The 12,736-nt window shown below is 40.1% G+C and overlaps 1 protein-coding gene and 1 long non-coding RNA gene across 3 annotated transcripts in view; one reads left to right on the forward strand and one right to left on the reverse strand.

Annotated features, from left to right (window-relative positions):
• Nucleotides 1-12,736, forward strand: part of LOC125432871 — a 31,254-nt gene that overhangs the window by 8,242 nt on the left and 10,276 nt on the right. Inside the window, exon 2 of the long non-coding RNA XR_007244561.1 lies at nucleotides 2,875-2,989. This is a non-coding gene — a long non-coding RNA (uncharacterized LOC125432871). The remainder of the gene's footprint in view (nucleotides 1-2,874; nucleotides 2,990-12,736) is intronic.
• Nucleotides 1,662-12,736, reverse strand: part of SLC26A9 (solute carrier family 26 member 9) — a 70,030-nt gene continuing 58,955 nt past the window's right edge. For both annotated transcript variants that reach the window (XM_048496942.1, XM_048496944.1), the window contains 5 exons: nucleotides 10,932-10,986; nucleotides 8,064-8,209; nucleotides 3,328-3,405; nucleotides 3,147-3,190; nucleotides 1,662-2,943 (listed from right to left, as the gene is read on the reverse strand). In XM_048496942.1, coding sequence (XP_048352899.1) covers nucleotides 2,928-2,943; nucleotides 3,147-3,190; nucleotides 3,328-3,405; nucleotides 8,064-8,209; nucleotides 10,932-10,986 — 339 coding nt within the window. In that variant the 3' untranslated portion in view covers nucleotides 1,662-2,927. The remainder of the gene's footprint in view (nucleotides 2,944-3,146; nucleotides 3,191-3,327; nucleotides 3,406-8,063; nucleotides 8,210-10,931; nucleotides 10,987-12,736) is intronic.

Genomic DNA, 12,736 nt, shown 5'->3' on the forward strand with positions numbered 1-12,736 from the left:
ATGTTGATTATATACTATATATAATCAACATAATATATGGTTGGTGTCATTTTGTTCTTTTGCTTCCCTTAAAGTAGATTTGTCCCTGTTTAAAACACCAAATGAGTTCTGGGACACTTGAAAAATAGCTTTACTATATGACTTTAGTTGGCCCTAATAGAGCTATTATCAGAGCTATTATCAGTACAGTCTGGTATCAGTACACTTTTCTGGTATGAAGGTCCATTGAATAGATATGAGTAGATTTGCTTAGGAGAGGCTTCCTGTTTGATTTTTTTCCTAATTGGATCTACAGCACCCTGCATGGTTTTTAGTATATGTGTGAGAATAATGGGATTTTATAGTAAACTTGATTAGTATTGAGTTTCTTACTTGTACAGGATACATAAGTATTCAACAAGTGTCATGTGCATCTGGTTGGACAGTGCCCCGGTTTCTTGGATGACAAAAGACACACACATACCCTTCTTCAAGTGTGCATAGCTGTTAGTCATTTTTAAACATTTTTCAGCTGTTTGGAGTTTGAGGGCATGCAGAGGCGGAGCTGTAATGGGAACATCTGGGGCGGCTTGCCCTGGGCGCCGCCATTGCAGTCACATGTCGGGGTTGGGGCTGGGGGCGTTTTGGGGCGGGGTGTTTTGGTGACATTTCGGGGTCGGCGTGGGGCAGGGCAGGGGTGGGAGGGGCACGCGGGCAGTTCATGTCCCATGCACAGATTCCCCTCCCTTTGTCACTGAGGGCATGTGCTCCCTAGATATATTAAATAGTTGCTCATGTGACACTGACACGAGCAAAATTTTATCATCTCCCCTGCAGCAATTCCACCTCTAGAACTAGTTGTTTCTTTGAAGGATATGTTCTCTTTCTTCATGACTAGAACAAACTATGTTTATCTTAGAATGTTGAATGACACTTTGGAAATCAAATCTGTAACTTCCCAGGTGCCATATCCCAGTGCACTTGGTTGCAAATCATCCCCTCATATACTGTTGGAAATTGTAAGAGAGATTTTCTGTAGGTGGGTGTATTTTGATGTGTGTGTGATAAACTGATTAGGGTATGGGGAGAGTATGTTACTATTTACCATTCAAGTTGAATGTATTGTTGTTTTCTTTTTAAGTCGCTGTGTGGTAATTGTGGATAGATAAAAGATTTTCAAATGTAGGGATTTTTAAAAACTGTTTCCCAATGTGTGTGTGGTGGTAGTGGTAGAGGAATACACTGCTTTCTATGAATAATGTCCCAGACAATGATGTCCAATAGATGTCTGAAACAGCTGTACAGGTGACTTTTGCAAAAGTGTTAGTTATGCTCCTGGGAACTAACTTTAACTTTTCTTGTTTTTTTATTGATTGTTTTATACAGTGAAACAAAAACTTAGTTGCATGTTAAAAACCATGTATTTTAAAAGTTCCAAACCTACTACATTAAACACCCTTCCAACTCTACTAATTTTCCCATTATTTATAACAAGGTAATTTCTTGATGAAATTTTATTTTCTGATGATTTTTTAAAATGAAAAATAGAGTATTTCATTTTTCCCCAAGATCCTTTCAGTCTTCATTTTGTTTGGGTGTGTTGAGTTTTTTTGGATCACCAGATCCAAGATTTTAGAAAAACCTGAATTTTGGGGCTACAGATAAAATTTTATTTCTTGTGCCTTGGGCTATAAAAACCTTTTATTTTGATTCCTTTACAAATTCAACACCTTGCTACTGCAAGACAAAATTAAACAGAAAACTAAAACCACAATAACAATTTGCATCATTCATCCTTTTATATAAAAATCACTTTGCACTTATACAATAAAATTCAAAAGAGACCGGTTTCTAGGTTATCTAGTCAGGCTTGTCTGCCTGAGAGGTAGATTCTCTTTGTGGCATGCTAATGAAAATTCATTTAGCATTTGAAAAGGTTAAACACTTGAAAGGGATCAGTAATAAACCAAATATGTTGTATAGGTCAGTTTAAAGATATTCAGCCTAAATAGCTGTTTGATGCTTGAGTTTTGAGTAGTTTATATGTTTTTGAAATATTTTTAATATGCTATCTGAGATGTACAATTAGCTCTTTCCCCAAGATATGTATGGGACAAGTGAATGGGTCCAGGAAAACGGGTGCCTTCTGAAGCTTTGTGTTTTTTTTCTCTCAAAATGAGCCTAAACTGAAGTTTTTGTAAATATGTAGCTATGTAGGAAGATAGAGAATACTGTAGAATTAGTTATTTCCTTGACAGTTCTAAACCCAAGGACTAGTCACAAGCCCATTTCAGTCAATGGCTTCAGTGTGCATTATATCAAGCCATATGTCAAATACATTTATGAAAAGTTCTGTCTATGCTTATTGTTCCTACTAGAATTAATAGGATATTTTTCTCTGAATGGAAAGGTTCCCATGAAGGAAAGGAGTGCGGTTTGTAATGGAAAAGGAAGCCCTTCTTCAAAACAGTGGTGTGAAAATGCAGCATTTGTTCCAGGTAATTAGTGATAATCCCAGGTAATGCTGCTGCATTTAAGCCCCAGAAAGAAAAAGGGACAATTTTATATATTAGTGCTAAAAGTCAGACTGGGCACCATTACCAGGGACTTATTTACACGTAGAGTGAGGTCTAAAGTCAGTGTGTACTTTAGAAACAATCATTCCTTCGCAAAGCCCAGGAGCTGCATCTTGTGAGATTTCTGCCCGGCACTCCGGACGCAGTTCTCCACATTTCCTGTATTTTTCCTCATGAGAACAAGGCTAATGCTTTACAGTTCCTTGGTATGCTTGTGTTCATACATTTGAGTATGTAAGCATTGCTTGAAATGTGAATGAGCAACAATGAGGACCAGAGAAGTGCAGTAATAATCCTGCTGCTCTTCTGCTTCTTCCAGGTAGGCAAAATTTAGTTCCTGAGATCCTTCTTCTGTTCTCCATGATGCCAGCTTCAAGAACCCCTTGCTCTGAATTTGGAAAGCAGAAAGGAATGGAAGGAGGAAAGAATGTCAGGTAAGAGAGGCATTTTGCCTCAGTGCCCCCAAAATACGATGGTCCCATGCCCCAAATGCACATTGTTCTCTCCATTTGGATGCAGGAACATTTTTTTCCTAAAAGACATTCCTTGGCTAAGGAGTCAGGTGCTTAAGAGCACTCCTGAGAAACTCACAGTGCTGTCTGGGTCTCCAAATGAAAAATACCTCCAAACATTTCCTGAGGAAAAAACAAGGAATTTAGGTTAGGAATAGTGTACTGGATACTAGAAACAGGTCAAAAATGTACTGGAGAGACTGCATGTCTGAAGGATGGTTCAGACTTTTCATTCCCTACTATCTTTCTCTTTCACTCACCTCTTCCAAGTTTTGGAATTCAGCACTGCTGTCTTCCAGAGACTCATCAGTGACAGAGATTTCTATCTGACTTGCTCTCTGTATGGAAACATGAGGAGGAAGGGAAATACTAGTTATCATTACAAGCAAAAAGCATAATAATATATTTAAACTGTAAAATAATCCATATAGCTGAGAGGCTGAAGTTCATCATAATCAAATATAATCCATATAGCTGAGAGGCTGAAGTACATCTAAGATTAAACATGTGTGTAAGTTATAAAAATTAGTTTGCACTGGCACTGCCATGGCATGTTTATGCAGTGGCCCAGTTATATGTATGATCTGCTTCTAACACCATGCAAAAATTCTGGATAGAGTAAAGGTTCTTTGGAGATAACTTGTATCCATGAATTTAAGACACATGCACTTTATATCTAATGTGCTGTACATGTAGTTCATACTCATTCATACCCAACTACAAAAAGGTTTGTGGAAGCAAATTCTAAGACAATTGTTCTACACAGAGTTGAATTCAGTGACAATTTAACAGCACTATAGGTTGTTCTTACAAGGTTTAATGGGTTTAGCCAGTGTAATGCCGTAGAAAGAGTGTTGAACTAGATCTAGCAGAAACCAGGTTCAACTCTTCACTCTGCCTTGAAAGCTCACTGGATTAGGCCAGTCACATTCTCAGCCTAACCTACCTCACAGGGTTGTTGTGAGGTTAAAATGGAAGAGAAGAGAATGACGTAAACTGCTTTAGGTCCCTACTGGAGAGAAAGACAGGATATAAGTACATACTGGATTTAAACAGAAGAGTGGAGATTTAGGAGAAGTTCAGGAGGATTTTATTTACACTGAGTATATAAAACTAGTTTTCCAAGGGAGATAGTAGAGATATTAACATTGGCTATCAACATATACACAAACAGCTGTCATTTATATTTTAGCTACAAACATTTATATGTATGGTGTGGTTGGGCCCTACATTTTGGTCTCCTATGAAGCTTCAAAAAGGAGATACACCTTTGCTATGGAACAAAGAGTTAGTCCTTTGTCCTACATTTAAATGATAACCAGGTGGTTTCACCTTCAGTAAATGTCATAGAAGCAAACAATTGCTATATGGCAAAGATAAGATATTTCGTCATGTCAGCTGAACCTGGGCTGGTAAATACTTTATCAAGCAGAATAATGCAGATAATGAAACCAGGAACAGGGTTACCCCACAAACGCAGCATGTGACGTGACAATTTAAAAATAAAATGTCCTTGTAATCATTTGTGATGTCGCTTCACAAGGGGATACTGGGGGCCATTCCAGGGAACAGATATTGGCTGAAGTGGGGCTTACATTGTACTGCCTATCTTCCTGGAAATGTCCTATTCAGAAGTGTTCAATACGCTTAAAGACCGGCTTTTCGATCTGGAATTTGCACATTTACATCTAGCAGCCAAACGAACCTGCTCCCCTACACAATTCTTAATTCCATTCGAGCAGAACTGCACGGCTTATTACCTTTATGTTCTAACGAACCCCTGTGCAAGGAGAGCTCTTACCATTGCGCGATTCAACGTTATGCCCTCTGCCCTATTAAAGGGTAGGTTTAGTAACCTAGAAAAATCTGCAAGGTTATGCAGCTGCAAATCCAATGTGGTTGAAACCCTGGCCCACCAACTTTTGCACTGCACCAGATTTGTTAAAATCAGATCTAAATATATCAATTTATATTCTCTTTTCCAATCTGGGCTGCCAGATCTGATTAGGTTATCCTTATTGCTGAATAACTCGGACCCTAGTCTTTGTGAAGAGGTCGCCAATTTTATTATGGAGGTAGCTGAGAGTACCCAATAGTATGTATCTGTTATGGTCCTTTTGGGGCCTTTTGTTTTTATTATCATTGTATTTATTTTGCTTTCCGATTATGCCAATGAATGCTTATGTATGTATGTATATGTGATGTGGGCATATACATTTGGAAATTAATAAGCTTGGATCAACAGGATTTGCACATTCATCACCACAGCTGTTACATCTAGTGGTGATTTGCATGTCTGAATGCTGCTGGTGACTCATATTTTTGAGTAAGATTTCTAGAAGCAAACACACATAATTTTTGGGTCTTCTTGCCTCTTCTTGCACAATGGTGCAAAATGCAGCTGAATGAGTCCTTATGGGGACTGCATGATTGGCACGCATTCAGCCAGCGTTCAGCCAACTGCATTGGCTTTGGGTGGAGGATTGGATCAGGTTAAAGGGCTTGGCATCAAAGCCCTAAACCATCTGGGACCTTTGTATCTATGGGACCTCCTCTCTCTATACATTGCCCAAAGAGGTCTTTGTTTAGCATGTAACAATTTACTGGTGGTCCCTGCCCTAAAATATGTCCAGCTATCCTCAACTAGGTCAAGGGCTTTTTCAGCTGTTACCCCAGTCTGATGGAATGATCTGTCAAGTGAGACTCGGCCCCTACAATTTTGCAGTGCTTGTGAGACAAAGCCTATGGTTGAGGACTCCAACAGTTTACCAACTAGTTGGCCTTCCCTTTCCCCTATTTTCCTCTGCTTTCTTTTCAATTTCCTTCCCCATTTTTCTGTTATTGTCTTTCCCCGCCCCCTCCTTTTGAAATATATATGATTGTCTTTCGGGGCGGGGGGGGGGGGGGGGCTGAGATGGCACATCCACTGAGTCAAATTGAATGGCACCCTGTCAGAATTAATATTTGCGAGGGTTATTTTAATGCTTATACGGCTGTTAATCAGCTGGCCTGAGCCTATATGAGGAAGGGTGGTTTAGAATCAATAATAATAATAATAATAATAATAATAATAATAATAATAATAATAATAATAATAATAATAGTAATAATAGTAATAATAGTAATAATAAAGCTTCAGCATCTATGGCACAAACCAGCTGAGGTGGCCCTGGTGGTAATTGGCACCCTGGGCGCCATTCCGAAAACTCTGGGGCAGCACTTGAAACATCTTCAAATCGACAAAATCAACATCTGTCAGATTCAGAAGGCCACCCTGCTGGGATCTGCATGAATACTACGCCAATACATTACAACTTCCTAGGCCTCTGGGTGAGGTTTGAATTGTAATGAAAGGCCAACAACCAGCTAAAGAACTGGCAGCTGTGAAATCAAACAACAACAACAACAACAATAAAACCTTCAACAATAATAATAATAATGAAAGGCCAGCTAAAGAACTGGCAGCTGTGAAATCAACCATAATAAAGAAAACAAAGTTGGGATATCAAATGGCCAAAGACTCAGAAAAAATCTCACATTTGCTGTGCATGGATGATTTGAAGCTGTATGGAAAATCAGACCCAGAAATCCAGTCACTAGTGAACACAGTCTGAATATTCAGCACAGACATTTTGATGGAGTTTGGCCTGGAAAAGTGCGCCAAGAAATGCCTTATAGCCAACTCAGTTATGTGAATTCCTAGTGGCTCTCCAAAGTGGTGCAACCCAGGCACTTTTATTCAGAAGATATCACAGTCTAGTGGTATCAGTGGTTTACATGGTAAGGACAGTTGGACTAATCCTTTTCATCTCTGCACATTTTTTTTACTCAGACATTTTCCTGGGCATCTAAATGCATAAGTTGATACTTTTATATCCAGAGGGCCAGCATATTCTCAATTTAGGACTCCCCCATATTATTTTATTATTCACTTATTTTATTAGATTTAATAATGCCTGGTTCAGGGCGGCAAACACACATAGTTACAAATCGCAATCATAAAACAATTCCCATTTTAATAATTAAATAATTAAAACATTAAAAGCATTCACAGATGGTGACTAAAATATTGAGACCCATATTAAAATGTTTCAATGTTTGATTGTTTTATACTGTATTTTATATGCTGTACACCGCCCAGAGCCCTTCGGGGATGGGGCAGTATAGAAGCCTAAAAAATAAATAAAATAAATAAATAAATTTCAACCATGTCCCATTATATAATACATTACTGTCAAAGGGGGAATGGATGGGATGCAAGACTAATTTCTATTTTTGTCAGTTCCTACAGATCCACCAATGATGATCTAAACAGAGTTGTACCAAACAGAAAGAAACATTAAAAGCAGTATGACTTCTGTAAAGCATTGGCTTGCTAGGTGACATTCCATTTAGATGAGCCGGGTTCCTCTTTGCCACAAAACCCACTGAATTCTCCTTTTAGGGATTTTTTTTCTTTTCACATTCTTCAAAATATGTCTTTGCTATGTTTTTCATAATTTAGAGCTAGTAAAGTTGAGATTGCCAAGGGCCCAGGTATTGCTCGGAGATGATGAGCCGGGTTGTTGAGAGTCTGTGGCCCAAAACCAGCATGACTGACACTTAGTGGCCTACCATTCCACTATGCCCTTGTAGCAGCTAAAAGTCTCATTTTAGCCCCACATTCATCACACCCTGTTTCAACAGGGAGAATCTTTTTTTTTTCAATATAAAAACAAGGGCTTTAAACATTTCTTATGGCTGTAAAATTAATTTTGAGAATAACAGATGACTAGAAAGAGGATTATTAGGCTTCATGAGTGGTGGTAATGAATGTTGTTGAGTGGTGGTAATGAATGATAGGAACAGACTGTGTTGCATTTTTTTCTACATTTCTAGCCTACCTAGTTGGTAAGGTCTGGAAGTTGAGTGGGTGACTATGAAATGGACACACACCACTGGTGTGGCCAAGAGTAAGGACTGCTGTTCACATAGGAGCACAGTGAATTATCCATACCTCTTCAAACACCGGACGATGTATAGCTCTGTGGCCATTCATTGTTGCGAACAAAACAGCATCATGGGTGGTCACGAAGACGTGACTAGGCTCAAGGCCACCTTCTTCAAAGACTCCTCCTATGCGAATGTCATCGTACACTTGGGCTGGAGAAAGAGACAAAGTCACTTTAGTGGGTTGAAAGCAGAAGCATATGCTCCAAAGTTATTTAAGATGAGTCATATTCACTGTGGAAACTGTGACTGTCCAATAGATAGAAAATAACATTTGACCAGCAAAGGCCAACTTAGCAGATAGGGCTCTTATTTAAAGTTCACATGGAACCTTGCAATTGCCAGACAAAGCCTGTTCATCAGGCAATATGCTAGAATGCAGCTGTTTAATGTGAATTTTTATTCTGGAATAAGGAATGGTGTGGATAGAGCAGTACTGAGACACTAACACCTGAGATTTTGTGGATTCACAATATTTGATAATATTTGTTCAAGCTCCAATAAAAGTCTCCCAATCACTTTCATGCTTCAATGGAATTAAAAATTTAAAACCAGTATTTAGAATATATTGAGGTGTTCTTTAATCTGGTTGATAGAAGGGCATGGAAGAAATCAAATCAAGTTAAAATGAACAATATACCTCTGTTAAAGTAAACAGTAGAACAGAGGAAATAAAAGAATTACATTTTGGTAAGGCTCATACATCAGGGGAAAGAGTAGAAAAAGTATAAGTGAGAGCAGAGGTGGCTTAATCCTTTCCTCTTTTACTATTTACTAATCTGCCTTCCCCCAATTGTGAGAGAAGAGACGCAAAGTCCCCATACTTTCTCCAGCTACTGGGGAGAGGGCAGCTTTGAGCAGAAGAGGCAGGAAGAGAATGCAGCTCCTCTCCTATATTTTTCCTCTTGTCCAGACTTGCAGCCTATGAGGCTGCTTTAAATTAATAAAGCAAATGGGAGGAGGAAGGAAGGATCATAAAATTGACCTTCAGATGCAATTTAAGCCTCACACCTTTCAGTAATACCCTTCTGTTGTTAGAAGTATGCTCAAAGCCTTTGTCTATATAGAGAAAAGATGTTCCATTGCATCAAGGAAGCTAAAAGCATAGACAACTGTCATGTAAGCATTTTTTAAAAAACATATAGCATATCTTTCTTTTAAAAAAGAAGATAATGAGACTAACAAATGGACATAAGCAAATTGACAGCATCTTCTGAACTGTGCCTTTCTGGTCCACAAACTATACTATACCCAACTGTGCTTGTAAATTTATCCCATGGTATAAAGTAGGAATGGAAGTATTAGAATAGATTTTAATACATATAAAATCAACCAATATTCATCATATTCCTTTTCTAAAAACATGCATATGTGTGCCTAAAAACAATGGATTATGGTGTGTGTGCATGTGTGTGTGTGGGGGGGGGGAGGGGGTTGTTCGTTCCAGAAAGAAATGCCTTTAATCAAGTGCAAATTTAATTGATCAACTAAAGATGAGCAGTCCAATCCACAGCCCCAGGTGGTCGGGGACAGGGCCACTGCCACACCGACCTGTTGCCTCCAGAGGGATTTCTGGTGGCACAGGGAGGCAGGAAAGCTGAAAAAAACCCCGTGGCCGGAAAGCCCTCCATAGGGCTTAATGGGCCAAAAGCAGTGGTGGGATTCAAATAATTTAACAACTGGTTCCGGTGGTGGGATTCAAATAATTTTACAACTGGTTGTTTACAAGCCCCATTTTAACAATTGGTTCTGCTGAAGTGGTGAGAACCTGCTGAATCCCACCACTGGGGGTGGCCTAAGTCCCAGGCTGTGGTGTAACTGGCTACAAAGCTGGGGTGGAAGCTGATTAGTGTTGGTTCCACCCTTGGGGATGCTTCCATTGTGCCAGCAGGGCTGGTGATGGCAAATGAGTTGCTGATGTGGCACCCAGCACCACATCCAGGCATCCCATGGGGCCACAGCATCTGCTCGTCTGCGTATTATGCCCCTCCAGCAGGGTAAATGCCCCAGAGAGGGCAAATCCGCCAGCGCAGGCCCTCAGGATGATTCACCCCTCCCCCACCAGATTGGGCCATAAAGCACGTATGATTAAGAGTAAGGTTTACTTAGTCAACAACCCTGTTAAGGATTCTCATTTGCCTTACAAGCAGGGAGGTATTAGAATCTGAAAACTAGGGATGCTAGTCATCAACACTGAAGATGAAGCTTGGTTGCTTTCTCTGAATCCAGGTTGAGGAAGCTGCAGTTTTTACTCTGAAATGGAGCTGTTCTTGTTGGAGAAAGTCACTGCATGCATGTGTGCCTATGTGCATGCATGGGAAAAGGCCACTCATTGACACATGGAGGAAAAACTCCCATGTACGCTTCCAGATATGGAAAACATACTGCCACAGCTTTTCCTGCATAATCGAAAACGTGGGAAACTGCACTATGATTTCAGCATAAGATATAAAACCACAGGTTCTTCTTTCAAATAAATCTTGTTTTTCTCCCACCAGTGACCCAAAATAGCTTAAGCCATTCTAGATTTCATACCTCACCTGTGAATTGATAAAAGGAATTGAGCAATCTTTAGAGGTGTTATTTCATGCTCTTTGGAATTTGAACTAAAAGGTATATATGAGCTTGATATTATCAACACTTCTTCCCAACCCTGATAGGCAAAGATTTTATCTTAGTAACAAGAAGATTTTAGAGAATCACTGAAAGGTTCAAGAGTTTATCTTATTCTTCTGATAAATATCATCCCACACCATTAGCTAGTCTCTCCCACCAAGGAGATACCCAGTCAAACTTAGGGAAACACCAGGGAAGAGAAACGCAACATTTTGAGGCTGCAAGAATGGCAGGCAGACACAAGGGACAATATTCATACCAGGAACATTTGCCAGGAAAACTTTAATCCCAATCCTTTGGTAGTTGGTGCACAGCTATAAAGCAAGACAAAAATGGGAGGGGGAGGGAGAATATTAGTTAGCTAATTAGCTTTTACAGCACCTGACAGTGCATTTATTTAGGATTCATCACAAATTTCAGACATCTTAGAAGAATTGTTTCTAGAATGATATGATAAAAAACACCTCAAGTTGTACACAGCACAAGATTTTCAAAAGCGCTCAGCTTCTATTGACACAACATGTAGCCTTAAACCTAACCACTGGAACAAGATTGTAAACTATTAGGTACTTGGTTTACTTAAAAACTGTCTTTTTAAATTAACGTAGAATGGTATGAGAATAGGCATCTGAACCTTTGGCACCCAAGCTACTGGCCCACATGATAGCTTTCAATTGTTGAAGTTCTGTTGATGTTGTGGAATTTTCTTATTTTTTGGTTTCCTCCAAATTATGACTGTTCAAATCCCTCATGACCTACTGACTATGTATGTACATACATATGTGCCATCAAGTCATAATCAACTTATGGTGATGATAGCGAGGTGGTTTGTAATTGCCTGCCTCTATAATGTCTTAGTTGGTTGTCCCCATCCACTGCTCTTAACCACTATATCACTATGGCTCCTAGTAAGGTGGGGGTGGAGCCAGCAGTATAAAGAGTCCACTGCTCTTAACCACTACACCAAGGTGGCTCCTAGTGGAGGTGAAGGTGGGGTGGGGGTGAAGCCAGCAGAATAAAGCTGGAGTTGGGTTGAGTGGCTGCTCAGTTGATGGGTCAAACTATAAACTGCAGGCTCAAAGCCTGTAGTTTAAAGCTCGGCTCGGCTCAGCTCAGCCAGGCTGAGCTGTGTTAAACAGGCATGCCCAGCCCCTGAACCCCATGTGGAGTTTGGGAGTAGAGTGAGACCAATTTAATTCTGAGCTCAGTCTGGCCAGGTTTAGCATTCCACTGTGTGCCCTGCCCTTGAATTCCACATGGAGTTCAAGGCAGGGCACAGTTCAGCGCTGGCTACTTGGAGGCTGCAGGGTGTGAGCTGGTGCCCCCTTCAAAGAGTGGTGCCCAGGGCATGTCCCCTGTCTTCTCCACCCTAGATATGCCTGTGTGTGCTCTTCCAATACCCAATCTTCCCCAAAGATAGGGGACACCAAAAATGTCTGAAAAAGACTCATGCATGGAAATTCACTCTTGTCTCATGCTTATTCTTGATCTTTACTCTTGTTATCCACTGATCTAACATATTTGTATTATTACTTTCCATTTCCACTTGACTCCGTGGTGTTTCCTACACAGATCCAGGTTCATGTGGCTTCTCCCTTGTTGCTCTAACTGCTGATACACCCACCCACATGGCAGCCATCCAGAGTTTGTTGCAACTTTTCCAAAGCTTTGAAATAAACAAGTTTGAAAAAGATTAGAGAAAAGTTGGGGAAACCCCAGAAGGAAACTCATTTCCCATTAGCACTGAACCAGGGGCCAATAAACCATGTCAAGAAGGAGTATGACAGCAGCCTTCTTCTCATCTATCACTGGAGTCTTCTACATGGATCATCTGTCCTGAGTTCAATGCTTTTGGGAAGCAGGTTTTTTCCTCTGTCCCACAGTATCGTGGTGCATTCTTGTACTTCTGGGTTTCCTCTGATCTTCCTCAAACCAGCTTTGCCCCAAAGTTTTGAAAAGTATATGGTAACACAAGGATGGCTGCTGCATATGTGGAAAAATCTGGATTTTCCAGCTTACATTGCAGCCATTTCCTCCCCTGCCAAAGGGACTTTTATTTTAATT

This window comes from Sphaerodactylus townsendi, linkage group LG05, assembly GCF_021028975.2.
Source record: "Sphaerodactylus townsendi isolate TG3544 linkage group LG05, MPM_Stown_v2.3, whole genome shotgun sequence".
Classification (NCBI taxonomy): Eukaryota; Metazoa; Chordata; class Lepidosauria; order Squamata; family Sphaerodactylidae; genus Sphaerodactylus; species Sphaerodactylus townsendi.